The 20091-nt window shown below is 34.6% G+C and overlaps 1 protein-coding gene across 3 annotated transcripts in view; it reads right to left on the reverse strand.

Moving 5' to 3' along the window:
• Positions 1-20091, reverse strand: part of LOC114025634 (vacuolar protein sorting-associated protein 13A-like) — a 282189-nt gene that overhangs the window by 55845 nt on the left and 206253 nt on the right. For all 3 annotated transcript variants that reach the window (XM_027839101.1, XM_027839103.1, XM_027839102.1), the window contains exons 53-58: positions 12253-12382; positions 8722-8957; positions 6663-6816; positions 6005-6151; positions 5300-5381; positions 2425-2494 (exon numbers count right to left, since the gene is read on the reverse strand). In XM_027839101.1, the coding sequence (XP_027694902.1) occupies positions 2425-2494; positions 5300-5381; positions 6005-6151; positions 6663-6816; positions 8722-8957; positions 12253-12382 (819 nt within the window). The remainder of the gene's footprint in view (positions 1-2424; positions 2495-5299; positions 5382-6004; positions 6152-6662; positions 6817-8721; positions 8958-12252; positions 12383-20091) is intronic.

The following is a 20091-nucleotide window of genomic DNA, read 5'->3' on the forward strand; positions in this document are numbered from 1 at the left end:
TCTCATGAAAACATAGTATAGGAGACAGACTGCTAAAGTTGGGAGTCACAAAGACCTGGGATGGAAACCCTCCTTTGATGCTTACTAGCTATGTGATTGGAGAAGTCACATAAAGTCTCTATGCTTCAGTTTTCTCATCCATAAAATAAGGATAACAAGAGCTGCTATTTCACAGGGCTATGAGGATCAATTAAGAAAATGTCTACAAAGTGCTTTGATAATCTTCAAGGACTATATAAATTTCACCCAGCTGTCAGCAATCATTCTTGATTGGCTAGATGGGAATTGAAGGGGTTAAGAAGTAGTCTTGAAAGATAAGGGGCAAAGTTGGCAAACAGGTCTCTGCTGCCCACTTATTTACCAGGTAAGCAAGGAAGGTAAAGAGGGCATTTACAAACCAATTATCTACCTCAGGAGCAGGTGTAGTAAAAATTTTGGCTAAAGGCAAAAATGTGGTAGAAATTATACAGCCTAGAGGCAGTTGATATTGTCATCTTGCTGATCATGTACGTATTGTGTGACAATGTAAGCATAGGGTCTTCAAATCAAGTTGGGAACAAAAGAAAAAAGGTGAACTATTAGGCTAACTAGGTGAATATTTACTGACTAGCAGTCTGGGGACTAGGAACATGAGACAAATGATGAAAAGAACAGCAGTTGCCTAGTAAGGAATCAATCAAGAAAGCAAAGAACAAGCATTTGGTAAGTTGGGTATTAAGCAAAAATAAAACATTCTTGCCCTCAAGGAACTCACATCCCATTTAGGGGAAACAACACATTAACAACAACAACAACAAAATGCAAAATAAATACAAAGTAAATTTTTGAGAGAGTAGGAGGGAAGGGCACTAGCAGCTAGGGGAATAAGGAAAGGCTTCATATAACAAGGTTATGCTTGAACAAAATTTTATATGGCATTCTAGGCATTGAAGAAAGCCAGTAAAAGGCATGGAAAAAGGAGATTAGAGTGTTATGTGTGAGGATTAGCAAGAAAGTCAATAAGGACTGCACACAGAGTATGGGAAGAGGAGTGATGTGTAATGGATAATAAAGTTAGAAAGTTAGGTGAGGCCATCTTATTAAGGTCTTTAAAAGCTAAATACAGATACTTATATTTGATCAGAGGAAGAAGGTAATCCCTGGATTTTACTAACAAATGAAATAACATGGTCAAACATATACTTAAAGAAAATCACTTTGACAGCTATGTTGAAGATGAATTAAAGGAGAGGCCACTGCAATAATCCAGGAGAGAGGAGATGAAGGCCTGAATTAGGATGGTATCCATGTGAGTAAAAAGAAGGGCAAGAATTTGAGAGATGCTGTGGAGGTAGAAACAACAAGAACTGACAACTGACTAGGTATATGAAGTGAAGGAGAATGAGGAGCCATGAACAATGGTGAGGTTGTATATCCAGGTGACTGGAAAGGACAGCAGTGCCCTAGATAGAAACAGGCAAGTTCAAGAAGAGGGGTAGATATTAATTTGGAGACAAAGATGATGAGTTCAGTTTTAGACATCAAGAAGTCAGCTGCTGAGTGTCGAAGGACGTTTTCTTGGTCTTAGATTTATGCCAAAAGTAAAGTACACCAAGTATCTTTTGGCGGATTGTATCCCTGGGTTCTCTCATCCCAAGCAAAATTTAAAATAGTAAGAATGTGACAGAAGTCATATTTGGAGGAAGGTAAAGGAGGCGATAAAAAAGCTGCAGGAAAAAGGTGTTTCACAAATAGGATAGGTTATACTGCTAGTAGAACTGCAAAATCATGAAACTATTTTGGAAACAGTGATCCCACGATTTGGCAAATACTCCGGGAAGAAGAAAATACAAAGTCCCATACATGCTAAAATATTCACAATATACTTTTTTGTAGTGGCAAGAAACTAGAGACAAATTAGGTGCCCACTGATAGGTAGTATGATTTTAGTAGAACGTTGCACACTGTAAGGAATGACAGGAAGAATTCAAAGAAATGTAGAAAGTGCTGGTATGAACTGATACACACTAAAGAAAACAGAAACACACAAAGACACAATGAATATAATAATGTAATAGAAGGAAAATGAGACATTCAGATAAAAAGTGATCAAAGTTTGCTTCTGATAGATGATTTACTTCTTGAGAGAAAGGTTCGCTGGACTACAGCTGCAAAAAGCATTTTCTGTCATTGGAGGTGGCTTTATCAGATGACCTTACTTAACTGTTGTTGTTACTATAAGGGAAAGTGCTGTATAGTATTGAGAAGTGAAGGCACTATAAAACACCCCCAAATGCATATATAAAACATTTTTAGAAAATAAAAGTTTAAAAAAGTTCTAGTTCCTACTATGCTCTGAAGGCATCAGTAATGATTAATCTTTAAACCAACTAAAATTATAAATGACACCAAGGTACACAATTCTGTACTCTGTAGGATACTTACTTAATACGTGATATTTGTGAATGCCCTGCAGATCTCATCACAATACTTACATCTGTAAATGGCTTTGGTGCTGCAAAGGTATAAAGAGATTAACATGATTAATTTTACAGTGCTTTATAACAAAATGTTAGTACTACATATAAGCTATATATAAGTACTCTATGTTTACTATAATTCTAGAAGCTACTGTGAGCAATAATCACATATCACAGAAATTTTTAAGCCAATGATAACTACTAAGTATCCTTGGTGAGTAACTTTTTTTATGTTGGGGTTGATTAAACTTCCTTTTGTTAATTATTCGACGACCTACAGGTGCTTCATCGTGTCCAACTTTGAACCTAAAACTAACAAGGTATAAATCAGAATCAAGCCTACTCCATAATAAGGATATTCAACTAGATGTCTTCTGAGGTCCTTTCTGACTCAAGATCTGTGATCCTATAATCTGTTTCTGAATTTGTACTGCCCATAGTGGTATTTATTTTTAATAGTTTTTCTGTGTGTGTACTGTAATAGGGCCTGAGCACACACCTGCAAAAATTTTGGGTTATTTTTTGTAAAGAGGTGATTTCTGGCCTAATACTAAGAATTGAAAATCAAAAGGAATATAGTACCAATGATGTAGTGTCAAAATTTTAGTTAATTAGAATATTTCTTGAAACTTGTTTCTCTTAGATTTGGGCTAATTTATTTCATGCCTTGTATCATTTGTTCAGTCATTTTATTTGTGTCCTAAATGTTTACTGGCTACTGTACAAAAGCTTAGTAACAATTAAAAATTAGGTTTCATGGTCTACTTTATGTAAAACAAAAGCAAGTTTAATCAGCCCTAACATAACAAGAAGTTATTCAACAAGGATACAATAACACTTAGTTTGTATAGATGCAGCCTCCAACACATCTCGTCAGCAGGGCAAGATAGGAAGACTTCTTTTGTCTTGGGAAATTCACTAAAATTTATGGGTCCCAATTCCACTTGAGTAGGCCTTATTATTGAATAGGCCCTTAGGTGATCAGGAGCCAATAGCCTAATCCATTTTTTTGGCAGGAGAGGGGGGACTGGCTGGTAGATGTAGATCCTATCATGGCTCTCATTTTACAGATGAAAAAACTGAACCCCAGAGAATTGAAGTGACTTCCCCAAGGTCAAACAGGTTTATCTCAAAAGCAATATTTGCCGAATTTTATGACATCAGGGTGTTTTCTCCCCCATATCCTACACCATAAAAGTTGGCATTTTCTCAGTAAAACCTATTTAATATATAACATGGTTACATTATAATAGGGTGACAAGTTAGCCAGGGTAGAGGAGTGAAGTCCTAGAGCTCATGGGGGAGGACAAAAGTATGAGCCCAGTTGAAAGACAAGTCATATGTCCAGTGCTTAAATAGTATGACACTCTGAAAATTAGGGAGGCATATTCACATATCAACATTACTGAAGATAAGGGGAGGTTCAAAGTTTTGAGAATCTATAGCCTATTAGGAGAGTAAGGGAATCAATATCCTAGAATGAATTATTGTATCCTATATTGGTTCTCTCTATGGCATATGGCCAAGTTTCTTATTAAGAGTTGTATTGCTGGACAGCTTTTTTTTTGGGGGGGCCACTGGGGTTAAGTGACTTGCCCAGGGTCACACAGCTAGTAAGTGTCAAGTGTTTGGTCTGAGGCCGGATTTGAACTCAGGTCTTCCTGACTTCAGGGCCAGTGCTCTATACACTGCGCCATCTAGCTGCCCCTGGACAGCTATTTTTTAAAAGAAGTATTCTAGCAAGCCTAACTGCTGTTAAAAAAGATTGCATGAATGGAAAAATGCATTCCAAGAATCAACCAAGGCGGTGGCACAGTGGATACAGCACTGGCCCTGAGTTCAAATTCGGCCTCAGACACATAATGCTCACTAGCTGTGTGACTCTCGGCAAATCACATAACCCCAACTGCCTAACCCCTCCCCTACAAAAAAAAAACCAACAAAAAAACCACCACAAACCATATTCCTTTGGGGGGCACAATGGAAGAGAACTGGCATTTAACTTTGTGTCCATCTGTCAAAATCCAATAATTAGATGATGAGTTTCTTGAGAACAGTCATTATAATAGAATCTCAGAATTTTAGAGTTGGAAGGTATCTTAAAGATCAACAGGTCCAATTCTCTCACCTTAGAAATTTGGAAATTTACATCTAGTGAGGTGAAGGAAATGGTCTAAGGAAAACAAGTTATGGTAGAGCTGGAACAGAAACTTAGGTCTCTTGACTCTCAGATTCTAGCAATTTTATCACCATTCCATGTAGCCTCCAAACTTATTTTTATCCCCCATAACACCTAGTACTGTGGTATAATTGATGCTTGCTAAGTATCTGTGGAATGAATTAATTTCCAGATATACAAAGGACAGCTTCACTGAAACCCCACCCTGGGGAGTGGGGCTGGAAGACATATATTCCCCAGATGTCTTCCATTTCCTATTCATATGTATAGGTGGTTCCCAAGTCAAGTTCATAAGTAAGGGGTTATTTGTATTTTGAAATAAAGTAAAATACTACCATCATATTTTAGTGACATTTCTATTAACTGTATAGCATATATGTATACACAAATAAACAAACATAGACCCAATAAACAGATATTATATGGCTTGATGTTGGAAATGTATCTATAGCTCATTTTTTCTTTTTTCTTTTCACAATTTCATTGCATTGAATATTAATTTTTAACACAATTTAATTTTCTAATGATTCTACAGAAACTCAATTTTTGAAAATAATTTTATTTCAGCATCAGTTTGTAACAAAATTTTATTTTTAGCTCATCTCATCATTTTAAAAGACAACATATTTTAACGAAAAGCTCTGAAGCAAAAGCAACAAACCTGAATCCATGGTGACTGACTTGGGAGGTTTAATGGGATAAAATACAAAGGGAAATATAGCTCCATGAATTTGATTTTGTATCTAATGAAAAAAAAAAGATGGGTTAACACTGTGCTGTGTCAGCTATACAAGTTACCTAAAATTTTAGACTTTTATAGATGGAAAAGACCTGGACAATTCTTTATTGCAACCTCCTTTTTTTCAGCTAAGAATATAAAGCACAGAAAAGTTAAAAAAAATTATTTAACCAAAATCACACTGTAACTCAGAAATAAGATGAGTCAAATGATTTTGTCTTCTCACTCTAGAATTTCCTACTATGAAAGTAATTCATTCTTTTTCTCTCTCTCTCTCTCTCTCTCTCTCCAAGAAAAATAACTAGCACTCAAGGATTTTCCTCTCCTTTTCCTTCTCAACCCTCATCTTTCAGTCACCTAACTTGTATTAATAACTCTACCAAAGAGTAAGAAAGAACAGGTTAGTGTTCAAACAAAGCAATCAAAGAGCTAATTTTATTATATAAATAAGAAATCTTGGTAAAATATGTTTATGGGATATTAAGGTGAATTATAAAAAGTCTGAGGTATTCCCATCCCCTAATATCAAGTAAAATTAATAATAGGCATTTCTGGTTGGTTCTATTTCTTTGTACTTGATATTAGGCAGAGGAAGGGGAGAGGCTGGTATTCTTCAGGAACATTTACCTGTATCCTATAAATTTGGACTCTGAAAGACGTTTGATGTGCAGATGTATTATATTCTAATTTTACTGCTGGCAGGTAATTTCTTCTTACAGGTATTACATGTGGTTGTAGAATTTTCATGTTACTACCACTAGGTGTTAAACAAACCTGAAACAAATAAGTCTTTTTTATTTCTTACTCAAGGCTATATCACAACAGTAATATTTATATACAACAATAATAAAACATAAAATGCCTAATACATAAAAAGAATAAACATCTGGGTTGTGTTTGTATGTTACATTACATATATAATTATAAACATATCACTCTCCAAGCTACTATTCCTACCAACACTACAAAATTCATGCTGATATTTATCCATCTTGTTTATAAATTTTGTAACTTCTATTTACTCAATTTAAAAATTACTAAGATCTAATGAGTAAGTATTCAGGGAAGAAAAAAATTCATTAACTTAAAAACCAAAAGAAATATTTATTTCAATATATAAACTGGACATTTTGATAACAATAACCAAAATTTTAAAAGTATTTTACCAACAAATCATTGATTTAGATGACCACTCAATCCATAAAAATGCTTTTATTCAACATATGATTAAGGCAGATAAAAAAGAAAAAAAAATCTAGTTTAATTCAGTATTTTAAAATAGTACCGAAACACTAGGTTCCAACTCTATAATCTTGTCTTCTGAAGGCGAAATCTCAATGTATTCTTTAAATTCTCTCTCTAATTTTTCAGTTTGCTTTACACTCAATGGCTTCCATCTTGCTTTCTTCTTTGGTTTTGTCTCCCAAACTACATCCGAGCTAGTAGGTGAAAGTAAGACCAGAGCAGTGATGACAAAATTAAAATCAACTTTCTATAATATAGTATATTACCATTTCATGACAAAAGTACATAACTTTCAGTAAAAATACTTAATAATGAACTCCTATCACAAGCTGACACAAAACAAATACTATTCTCTCTTATTTTAACCAACAGACCTAAATACTTAGCATAAATAATCATGCTTATATTCATTCTAAAATGGTTGTTCTTCCCCCTCTTCTTTCCTTAGGTTTGCTCCCAACAAATTTTCATACTGCTTTAATAAGTATCACTATATGATAGAATGAGAGTGTAAAATGAAGCATATTTTTTCCCTTTCCTTTCTCACTTTCTCTACTTTCCTCCTTCTCTTCCTTCCTTCAGAAACAGATGAGGAAATACATATTTTAAGTGGGTTTTTTTTTGTCTTCTCAATGGGTGGGAGAAGGAGGAATAAGGAGAAAATTCCAGACTGAAAATTAAATATAACTGAATTTTCAAAAATATCTTTAAAGTATCAACATAAGAGTCAAAAATTATTTTAAAAAAACTTGCATTGGATATGAACTAGAATTTTATAATAGCCTTACAATTTGCTGGATAGTACATTATCTTGGAGTAAAGATAACCTGCATACCAATTTTATGGTAGGGAAAAAATAGAATTTCTGAGAAAACAACACAAAAAAATTCCACTTGAATGAAGACAGATTCCTATTACTGTTACACCAAAAACATTTCTTAGGTCAAATATTACAGTGAAAAGTTAAAGCTTGGGGGCAGCTAGGTGGCACAATAGATAAAGCTTTGGCCTTGGAGTCAGGAGGACCCGACCTCAGACACTTGACACTTCCTAGCTGTGTGACCCTGGGCAAGTTACTTAACCCTGACTGCCTGACCCAAAAAAAAAAAAAAAAAAAAGCTAAGTTAAAGCTATTTTTTACTATGGTTAAAATGAACAGTCAATACAAATAATTTAACTCAGTTAAATTCATAAGGGAAAAAAATAAGTCTAGGTTAAGTGAAATACTGGGTAAAACAAAATACAAAATGCAAGAAGCAGCTAACTTAAATGCACAGAGAGTCTACTGAAGCTTCCACTTTAATTTTTAATGAAAATGGAGAAGGAAAAGTTATAGAAATGAAAATTAGGGGATCAATAAAATTGTTAAACCCAATAATCTTGGAAATATGCAATTACTGATCACTAAATTGTCTACTGTACAAAGATTTAGTTTAACAGTTATTTCCAACTGTTCTTTTCAATTTATCTTATTAAATATCATATTAAGTTAGTGTTGTTATCATTGTTCCATTGTTTAAGTCCCGTCCAACTCTTTGTGACCTTTTGGCACAGATACTGGAGTGGTTTACATTATTTCATTCTCCAGCTCATTTTTTACAGATGAGGAAACTGAAGCAAATGGGGTGCTCCAGGTCACACAGGTAGTGTCTGAGGCTAGATTTGAACTCACGAAGGTAAGTCTTCCTGACTCCAGTCCTGGCACTCTATTCACTGTGCCACCTAGCTGCTCTACATTAACTAACAGATTTAATAAAATAGATTTATTCAAAATATCACAATATATAATAATATCATTATTATAACATATGTAATATTTAATAAATTAAATCTGTTTAAAATAACTTAGAATTGGGGATTCTTGTCACAGAGATCAATCTATCAATTTTGTGTTGAACCCAATCTTAACTTATCTCAAAAATTATATGAAATTCTCCAAAATATTTTCAAACTAAAATTACCTAATTATTATTATGAATGAATGAAAACTAAACAAACTAAATTCCCTTAAAATTTAAACAAAAATTCACACTTATATAAATATTGACTATTCACTTATTCAACTATAATTTAACACTTATACACACACAATGTCTAACCTTGTGATGCCAATATAGGCTACTTCTTGTTTTGTATAGTTATTAACCAGCGAAATTCCAACATCTTGTAATGACAACACAATTTCTTGCTCTGCCAACTCTGCCTTTTCATTTTCATATGTCACTTTAAATACTTTAGGATCTTCAGTGAATAAAATAATGCGTTGCAAGCCTTCAAAGAATGAAACTAAATAAATGGTCTTTTTCCCACCCAAATTTATTGGTGTCATCATGTCCTATACCAAAGTAAAAAAAAAAACAAAGAGAAAAATTAGCTTAGAAAAACTTTAATATTAATTCACATTATTTGGGAAGTGACTAACTGGGTAGGACATCAAGAAAAAAATAGCTCATAAAGTCTACATTTTAAAAATTACTACACATGTGTAAGACAACAAGCTAATGTTCTACTTTTATGGACCATCATTTATATGTATTGATATTACTCTTTTTCTTCGTAAGCAACTATCAGTGTACTCAATTGTAAGAAATTATGAACTTATGAGATGCTATAGCCTAATTATTATTTATACGGAATGATGTTCATATGGAACTCTAAGGTTTGCAAAGTTCTTCACATATATGATCTCATTTCATCTTCTCCACAACCCTATAAAGTAGGTCCTATTATTATCCCCATATCAAATACGAGAAAAGAAGACGAGAATATATAGTGACTTGCCAAGGGTCACACACATATTAATTGTCTGAGAAAGGAAATGTACTTAGGTCTTCCCAATTCAAAATCCAGCACTCTATTCACCATATCACCTATATGCCTTATGAAGCACTGTTGCAGCCAAAGTCAGTGCCACAAAATTATTAGCCTGGTACTGGGACCTTACGCGCACAGAGATCTTACCTTACTTTGGTTTGCTACTTCAAAGGAGGTGGGCATCATTTAGACTGCCTCACTATAGCTGGAATGGTGACTACTATACTGTAGACAAGGCTCTTCAGACAAGACCAATAAATGCTTGTTGACGACTTTAAACTGGAAGTTGGATTTAATACCTGACAGCCTCATACTATGATCTTTAAAGTGTACAGCATTACTGTGGCTTTAGAACTGCAAAAAAATTCTTGCAAACATCAAACAAATACTTATAGTTACACTGAATTTTACTGAGAAATTTAACATGCTAAACTATTATTCTTTACCACCAAGGAGTACTCTATTATGGTAATGGGAAAGTTGCAATATATGTAATACTGAATAAAGAAATTAGTTTAAAATATTAACTGTTAAAATTAGGAGTTATTTTGAAGATCATTTAGTCCCTACATCATTCAGAAATCAACAGAGTTCCTGATAGGTTTTATGTCTTGCCTATGACCACACAGAAAGGAAATAAAAGAATGAAGTCAAGAACCATGCTTTCTATAGATTATCATAGTTCATTTTATACAGAAGTTCTCTGGTTAATAGAGTGTTTGGACACACTGAATGCCAGATAACAATAGTTAATTGTATTTTTTAATAAATAAATTATATTTTTACTACCTTTTCTGTCTAATAACGTTTACTTTTGGATTAAAAGCAATCATATGCTGATACCATAGGCTAAAATATGAATTTTCTAAGATAGATGTGATTTTAAATTATTTTTCCCAGGTAATCAAGAGAATACTATCACTATGTTAGGAGAAACCTCAATACGGAAATGTCCTAAAAAAAAAAAAGTACACACTCCCATAACTCTACTCAGAAAGAAATGAAAACATAACTAAAGGAAACTGAATTTTTTTTTTTAATGTAAGTCAGCAAACCTGAAAGAAGCTTAGTATTTTTCTGTCTTTCCTATTTTCTTTTATTGTAACATTTATAAGAATTTGCAATTACAAGGAGGAACCAAGTGGGTCTGGTGTGAACAGGTAATTTGTTTTCTTAGCCTATTCTACTGGTTCTTAAACTTTTTTCAATCAACCACGAAGTAGGGCAAAAGAGTACTTACACTCATTTGTTCTCCTTTTTACCACAAAAAGAAATGATAAGATTATGTCCATGATAAGCCTCAGATCAAATATTTTTTAAACAATAATTAAATATAATAACATTCACTTCAGAAACTAATGTATAGTCCTGGTTATCTATTACAAAAGATCAGCTCAGAGACCACCTTAAGAATAAAACTCAGGCGAGGCAGCTAGATGGCGCAGTGGATAGAGCTCTGGTCTTGGAGTCAAGAGGACCTGAATTCAAATTCGACCTCAAATACTTGACACCTCCTAGTTGTGTGACCCTGGTCAAGTCACTTAACCCTGACTGCCTCACCAAAAAGTAAAAAACAAAAAAAACCCTCAGGATTGATTAGAGAAATGCAAATCAAAACAACTCTGAGGTACCACATCACACCTATCAGATCGGCCAAAATAGGAAAATGATAAATGTTGGAGAAGATGTGGGAAAACTGGAACACTAATGCATTGTTGGTGTAGTTGTGAAATGATCCAGCCATTTTGAAGAGCAATTTGGAACTATGCCCAAAGAGCTATAAAAATGTGCATACCCTTTGACCCAGCAATAGCACTTCCAAGGCTGTATCCCAAAGAGACCATACAAATGGTAATAGGATCCACATGTACAAAGATATTTATAGCAGCTCTTTTTGTGGTGGCAAAGAATTGGAAATTGAGAGGATGCCCATTAATTGAGGAATGGCTGAACAAGTTGTGGTATATGAATGTAATAGAATACTATTGTGCTATAAGAAATGATGAACAGGCAGACTTCAGAAAAACCTGTGAAGACTTGTATGGTCTGATGCTGAGTGAAGTGAGCAGAACCAGGAGAATGTTGTACACAGTAATAGTCACATTGTGCGATGACTAATATTGATAGACTTAACCTTCTCAGCAATACAAGGATCTAAGACATCTCCAAAGGCCTCATGATGGAAAATACTAACCGCATCCAAAGAAAGAACTATGGAATTTGAATGTAGATCGAAGCATACTATTTGCTATTTTTTTTCTTCTGTTGTGTTTTGTTTCCTCTTTCTGGTGGTTCTTCCTATTGGTTCTAATTCTTACTTACAACATCATTAATGTGAAAATATGTTTAATAGGAATGTATATATAGCCTATATCAGATTGCCATCTTGGGGAGGGAGGTGAGGAGGGAGGAGGAGAAAAATTTAAAATTCAAAAGCTTATGGAAATGATTGTTGATAAATCAAAATAAATTAATTTAAAAAAAAAAGAATAAAACTGAGGGCATATTCATGTATTTCTTCTTCAGATAATTTCTCACAGGTCACAGAAAATATATCTATGTAGAAGACTTGGAATGTACTTTTCTAAGAACAGTTTGCCCTATTCTATAAATTAAGATACAAATACACAATGAAGCGAAGAAAATAAAATCATCTGAGTTTAAGTTCTGATTTACTTTAAAACTGTTACTATTCTAAAAGATTATGTACTACATTCCACACTATCATCTTTCTAGATGAACATATCCTTAGAACAGGTGAGCCAAAGAGGATACAGAAATCAGTTACAATTGTAAACTCCAATCAAAATACATACATCTTTTTGTGTTACTTCACCACGGGTCTTCCCACATTTCCAGGTCAGTTTTCTAGAACCTATGGGATCACTCCAAGTATACAAAACTGCTTTACCAGGAGGAAGCATGTCTTCCATTTCAGCGAGACAACTAAAATACACAAGAAACATAATAGCTTACATAAGAATTTAAGTACTTAAACTGCAAGTCACTAGCACCAACTCATTAGTTCGCAGGTATAAGGTTATTTTTGCAGCAGGGAAAATGTTTGTAATGTTTACTGTAAGCAAAATAGTAAAGGAAACTTTTACGTTAAGAAATGCTTTAAGCACTGGAGACCACTTTTCGCATACCAGCATTTTGAACACTTAACAAATGAATAAATCATCAATGACACTTGCCCGTTTGGCATAATTTTTGTTTTGTTTTGTTTTATGAAACCTTTACTTGCTAACACTTTGGTAGTAGAGGCAGTGAAATCTGAAGACATGATCACTCAAAGAAATGCAATCTTAATATCAAATATTTAGAGCTTAAAGGTACTAAAGAGGGGAAGAGGAACAAGCATTTATTAAGTACCTACTATGTGCCAGAACCTGTGACGATTAAAAAGTTCTGACATAGTTTCTGGGTAATTTAATCATTTTGTTAATAAGGCCAGCAGGTTATTAATAAAAAGATGGTCATTTGGCCGTTTCTCTTAAACCAAAGACCTCTAATGGTGGTGAGGTCACATTTATATGGCTTTTAAAGAGGGGGTATTCCCAATGGGTGGCAATCAACTTGGATTGCTTAACACAATGAGAGGTGTGGAATACATTAAAATGAAGGTCGTGGTGTACCTGACTTAGGTCACTAAAATCTTGGTCAAACAGATATCAATTTCCACATCACCTATCTTGATAATAGGGAGAATGAACTCCCCACCCCCAATTCCAACCTTGCTCAGGACAAATACAATGAGCAGGAATAAACCCATTAGCCTAAATTTAGAATTTCTTTCACTGTCTGATTATATCTTGGCCTGAGCAAATCTCTAAGAGAGATTTCCCACAATGGTTGGTTTTTGTTTGAGGAAGTAGAAAAGGGAAAAAACCTTGGACCTAAATGCAGTAATTAGATATTAAATATAAGAGAGTAATATTCATTTCTCACAGTACTGTGCTAAGCACTTCAAAAATATCTCATTTGATGCTCATAACTTTGTGAGGAAGGTGCTATTGTTACCTCCATTGTACAGTTGAGGAAAAAAGGCAGTTAGCTTTGTGATTTCTTAGGGTCACACAGGTAGTTAAGTGTCTGAAACTGAATTTGAACTCAGGTCTGACTCCCAAGCCCAGCTAGGAGGACCATTAGGTCCACCTAGCTACCTTTAGAGGTCATCTATTACAACCCAATCATTTTAAAGATTAATACACTGAGCCTCAGTTTTCATAAGTAATTTACTCAATGTCACAAAGGTAGTGAAGAAGCCAGATTTTCTGACTCCAAATCCAGGACTCTACTCATTGCACTCTTGTTTCTTCCCTCCTTGGCTTGCTGTTAGGATTGATGGGATGGATGAAAAACTGAACCATAGCCAAATTCTATAATTACAAATAAGTCACATAAACAATTATGAAATTTGCAAATTATGCTGAACTTTTCTGGAGGACCAGAAAATATTTCAAAGTGACTCTGATAAAATGGAAAAATAGTCCTACAAAGAGATGTGTGCAAAATGGTACAACTAACAACCAAGAAATAAAAAATACAAATAAAGGACACCACAATTCTGACTAGTCAGAAATGCAAGAAGAATAGATGTAGGCTAGATGGCTGGCCACAATATTAATTAAAAAAAAAAAAACAATGCCCTCATTCAACAAAGTCTGGTGACTCTATTACCTCCAAGATCAAATATAAAATGCTACGTTTGGCTTTGAAAGCTGTTCACAGCAAAGAATTGGAGACTGAAGGGATGCCCATCAATTGGGGAAAAGCTGAACAAGTTGTGGTGTATATAGTAATGTAATCTACTGTCCTATAAGAAATTATGCTGTCTGACCCTGAGCAAGTCACTTGACCCTGATTGCCTCACCAAAAAGCAAGAAAAAAGAAAAAAAAAGAAAAAGAAATTTGAGCAGGAGGATTTCAGGAAAACCTGGGAAGACTTACACGAACTTATGTTGAGTGAAGTGAGCAGAACCAGAAGAACACTGTACACAGTAACAGCAACACTGTGTGAAGATCAACTATGATAAACTTAACTCTTTTCAGCAATACTATGATCAAAGACAATTCCAAAAGATTCATGATGGAAAATGCTACCCACATTGAATTATGGGGTCTAAACACAGATCGAAGCATACTGTTTTCACTTGCTTTTTGTTTGTTTTTTTTTTCTCTCTTGTGGTTTTCCCCTTTTGTTTTGATTCTTCTTTCACAATATGACTTATGTGGAAATATGTCTAACATGATTGTATATGTATAACCTATATCACATTGCTTGCTGTCTTAGGGAGGAGAGAGGGGAGGAAGAAAAATGTGAAACTCAAAATCTTTGTTTACATGTAATTGGAAAAAATAAAATATTACTAAGTGGGGAAAAAAACAAAGCCCTTCATACCTTTCCAGTCTTCTTATACCTTACTCTCCTCCACATATCCATGAACTGGCCTCCTTGCAAAATACACTCCATTTTCTGATTTGGTACATTTTCATTGGCAACTATCTCTCATGCCTGGAATTTTCTCCTTCTTCATTACTGCTTCTGGCTTCCTGCAAGTGTCAGCCAAAGTCCTGCCTCCTGTCAGAAATCTGAGTCTTGCCTAACCTCATCCTTTTCCTCTGAGATTATCTCCAATTGAACCAATATATATCTTGTTTGTACAACACAGCTATTTGCAAGTTATCTCCCCCCAACAGACAGTGAGCTCCTTAAGAGTAGGGTTTGTTTTGTTTTTTTATCTTTATACCCCCAGGCCTTAGCAGTGTCTAGCACATAACAAACACTTAATAAACTCTTGTTGACTTCTCTCTGATCACTTTTCTGTATTACCACAGCTATGATTCCAAACTTTCTCTTTTCTTCTCCAGTCTTCTAAAGCAATTCCATTTCCAGGGTCTTAGCTAAGGACCTCTCACCATAACTCACCTAAAAAATGAAGACATTTGCCACAAATTCCTTCTTTCCCTATCTTCTCACATTGCCATGACCTTATCACCCATTATTTTCTTGACTCAGGTTTTTGATTAAGAGGTAGCACTTCTTGTCAAGGCAATCTCTCTTCATTTACCCTGGATCCAATCCCCGTCTATCTTCCCTACCAGGTTGCCATCGTATAATCCCCACTCTCTCTCTACAATCTTCAACTTCCTCCTCCTTACTGACTCCTTCCTACTACCCACAAACATTTCTAAGTGTACTCTATCGTAAAAACAAAACAAAAACCCCTTCATTTGATCTATCTTTGATAGCTATCTTCCTTTATCTCTTCTCTCCTTAGCTAAACTCCTTGAAAGAGACATCTAAACCCAATGACTGTTTCTTTGAATGTTCTATACCGTCTGCAATCCGGTTTTCAACTTCATCATTCAAAAGAAACTCTTCTCTCCTAAGTAACCAATGAGCTCTTAGTTGACAGATCGAGCAGCCTTTCCTCGGTGCTCATCCTCATTGACCTCCCTGGCACAGTTCACACTGCTAACCACTTTCTTTCCTGGGACACTATCTCCTTTGATTTGCTAGACATTTTTCCATGCTTTGGCCTATTCCCCTTCTTCAGATACCTGGAGAACTGAACTTTCATTGCCTTTATGACTGTGTCACCTAGTAGGGACTGCCTCTGTGTACACTTGGTCTAGTCCAATTAGTGTTCTCATCTTTGTTTTCTTAGTGCCATTACTGTCTCTTCTACAAGCATATCTTGAATTGAGATGTTAGAGTCAAAATGGTATGTCTGTCCTTTACGGTGAAAACAGTTTGATACAAAAACAAAACAAAACAAAAAAACAAAAACACCACAACATTTTCTATTTTTTTGTTCTCTTCCCATTTTCACCCTTAAGTATGCCTTTGGGATGATTGCTTAAATGGGACTTTCACCAACATTTTTTAAAATTGGCTTTTCCTCCTACTGTTCAATTTCTACCATCTCTCTCTGTAAAATGTTACAAAACAGGGAAGATGGCAGAGTAGGTCAGAAAATAACAGGCTCTCCAAATCCCACCCCTCCCCCAAGACTGAACACCTCAAAGTAAACTCAGAGCAAAAGTGTGGATAAAGGAGTTGTCCTTCTAAGATAACTTGAGGGGACCTCAGGAAAGACTGGACCTCCAAGTATAGAGGTTTGGCTCAATGAAGTGCAAACATCTCTAGGAAGACTCAGCTGAATCAAAAGAAAAAAAAAAAACAGTAAGCCCTGGGGGCAACTGGGTCACCTCAGCTTCAGGCATTTTCACCTCATAGACAGTATGGGGGTGGGACAGCTGAATAGAGGACGACTGAAGGATTCTCTCTGTATTGCCAGGCCCAGCTGTGCTGAGCATACAGAGTGCAGGGCTGCTGCTATGGGAGGGGAAGAGTGAGCATACAGCTAGTAAGAGAGGTGGGTGGCAGAGGGGTGGAGACCCTGCTGGCTGTGGGTACTTGCAGAAGAGTAGAGCTCTGGTTTTGGTTCCAGGGCAGAGGGAAGAGCAGAAGTTTGCAGCCCTGGGAGGGACGGCAAGGAGAGACAGCCTTTGCAAGACAGTATGGCTGGCCGTGGGGAGTAGGAGTGGGGAGGGGAGGGTGCAGCAAGCTGAGGCTTAGGGTGGAGAGGAGTGCCTGAGGTTGGGCCACAGATAGGACTAGAATCTGATAACAATAATAAGCTGCTAAAAATAAAATAAATAAATAAAAAGAAAAAGAAAATGAGTAAGCAAAGGAGAAAGAACCCAACCACAGATAGCTACTATGGGGAAAGAAAAGATCTAGGTTCATATTTAGAAGAAGACAGAAGAGTTTAAAAGCCAGTCCAACTGAAAGAGAAATGTTAAATGGTCATAAGTCCAAAAAGAGCTCTTGGAAGAGCTTAAAACAGACATCAAAAATAAAATACGAAAGACTGATGTAAAATTAGGGGGAAAATAAGAGCAATATAAGAAAATCAAGAAAATTATGAAAAAAAAGAAAGCTAATCAATTAGAAAAAGAAATGCAAAAACTTAAGGATGAAAATAACTCCTTGAAAACTAGAATTAGGCAAGGGGAAGTTAACGATAGTATATGAACCAAGAAATAATAAAACAAAATCAAAACAATGAAAAAATACAAGAGAATAAGAAATATGTCATTAGAAAAACAAGTGATCTGGAGAACAGATAGGAGAGATAAGATAAGAACTGTTGGGCTGAATAATAATTGAAAGTTATGATAAAAAAAAAATCTTGATATAGTATTACAAGAAATTATTAAGGAAAATTGCCTTGAGGTTGTAGAACAAGAAAGTAAAGTAGTAATAGAAAAAATCTACCAATCACCACCTGAAAGAGATTCCAAGATGAAAACTTATAGGAATATCACAGCCAAGTTTCAAAGCTTCCATGTTAAGGAGGAACTATGACAAGCAACAAGAAAAAAAACATTTTTAATACTATGGAGCTGCAATCTATGCAAACATAAAACCTAGCACCTTCTATATTAAAAGATCACAGCGTTTGGAACATCATATTCTGAAGACCAAAAAAGCTAGAGTTGTGACCAAAAATAACCTACCCAGCAAAGCTAAGTATAATCCTGAATGAAAAAGGAAAGGAGATTTAATGAACTAAAAGACTTTCAGGTATTTGTGATAAAAAGATTAGAACTCAGTGGAAAATTTGACATATAAGATCCAGGAGAAACATAAGGTAAACATTAAAGACCAATTATAAGGAACTCAATAGGATCAGACTGTTTACTTCTTGTATGTGAAAATGTTATCAGTACTCTTAAGACTGTCATCACTACCTAGGTAGTTTGAAAGAAAGGCTTAGGCTGGGCTGAGTATGATGGGTTGATTCTAAAAAATAAAACTGGGCAGGAAGAAGTAAAAAGGAGCAATTGTTTCATATAAATGAGGCATGAAAGGAAGAAGTGATACAGAGGAAGCAGGTGAGGGTGGAAAGCTGGTAATGCTTAAATATTATTCTCATCCAAACTAGGTTAAAGAGGACACAACATATACAACTAGAAGGGTCAAAACATTTTCTAAATTTATAAATAAGAGGGCTAGAGAAGGAGATAATAGAGGGACTCAGAAGGGTGGGTAGATTAAAAAATATGAGGGTAAGGGGAGAGAATAAGTGAGGGATTCTTTAAAAGGGTACAGATTAGGAAGGTAGTAATTAGAAGTAAATTAGATGTGTGAGGAAAAATAGGGTAAAAAGAGAGGCTGAGAAGGATAAAAGTGAGGAAAAATAGGATGGAGGGAAATATATAAATGGTAATCATAACTTTGAATGTGACTTGGATGAACTCACCCATAAAATGGAAATGGACAGCAGAATGGATTAAAAATCAGAATCCAATAATATGCTGTTCACAAGAAAGATTTAAAAATGAGAGATATTCACAGAGTTAAAATAAAGGACTGGAACAGAATTTATTAAACTTCAGCTAAGGCAAAAAAAAAAGTAGGGAGTGCAATCATGATCTCAAAGTTAAAGCTAAAATAAATTTTACTGAAAGGGACAAAGTAAATACACTATGACAAAAAGTACCACAGACAACGAAGCAACATTGATACTAAATCTATACGCACCAAATACTATATTATCTAAATTTTAAAAGGAAAAGTAAAATGAATTACAGGTAGAAATAAATACTAGTACTTAACAGGGAGGGACTTTAATCTTCCCCTCTCAGAATTAAGATAAATCCAACCAAAAACTAAATAAGAAATAAGTCAAGGAAGTGAATATAATTTTAAATAAGCTAGGTATGATAGATATCTAGACAGAACTGAATTAGAATAGAAAGGAACACACCTTATTCTCAGCAGTACACAAAGACTGACCATATATTAAAGCATAAAAATTTTGTAGTTAAATGCAGAAAAGTAGAAATTTTAAATATATCCTTTTCAGACCACAATGCAATAAAAATTATATTTAAGGGACCATGGAAACTCAGAATAAAACTAATTGGAGACTAAATAATCTAATTTTAAAGAATGAGTAGGTTAAAGAAACAATCAGAGAAACAATCAATATTTTCATTAAAAAGAATGAGATAAATGAGACAACATATCAAAACCTATACAGGATCCAGCAAAAACAGTAATCTGAGAAAAATTTTTATCTCTAAATGCTTATATCAATGAATTAGAGAAAGAGCAGATCAATGAACTGGGTATGTAATTAAAAAAACTGAAAAAGAACAAACTAAATATCCCCAGTTAAACACTAAATTGGAAATATTTTTAAAAAAAATAAGTGAGATTAATAAAATTGAGTGTAAAAAAACCACTGAATTAATCAATAAAACTAGGAGTTGGTTTTATGGGGGGAAAAACCAACAAAATAGATAAACTATTGGTTAATACAATATAACAAAGAAGAAAACCAAACACTAGTATAAAAATGAAAAGGGTGAATATACTACTAATGAAGATGAAATCAAAGCAATTATGAGGACTTATTTTGACCAATTACATGCAAAAAATTTAACAATTAAAGTGAAAGGGAAGAATATTCACAAAAATATAAACTGCCTAAACTAACAGAAGAGGAAATAGAATATCTAAATAAACCTATTTCAGAAAAATAAAAGAACAGGTTATAAATGAGTTTCTTAAGAAAAAAGCATCAGGACCAGATGGATTTACAAGTGAATTCTACCAAACATTTAAAGATCAA

The sequence above is a fragment of the Vombatus ursinus genome, unplaced genomic scaffold, assembly GCF_900497805.2.
Source record: "Vombatus ursinus unplaced genomic scaffold, bare-nosed wombat genome assembly UNPS02014832.1, whole genome shotgun sequence".
In the NCBI taxonomy this organism is placed as follows: domain Eukaryota; kingdom Metazoa; phylum Chordata; class Mammalia; order Diprotodontia; family Vombatidae; genus Vombatus; species Vombatus ursinus.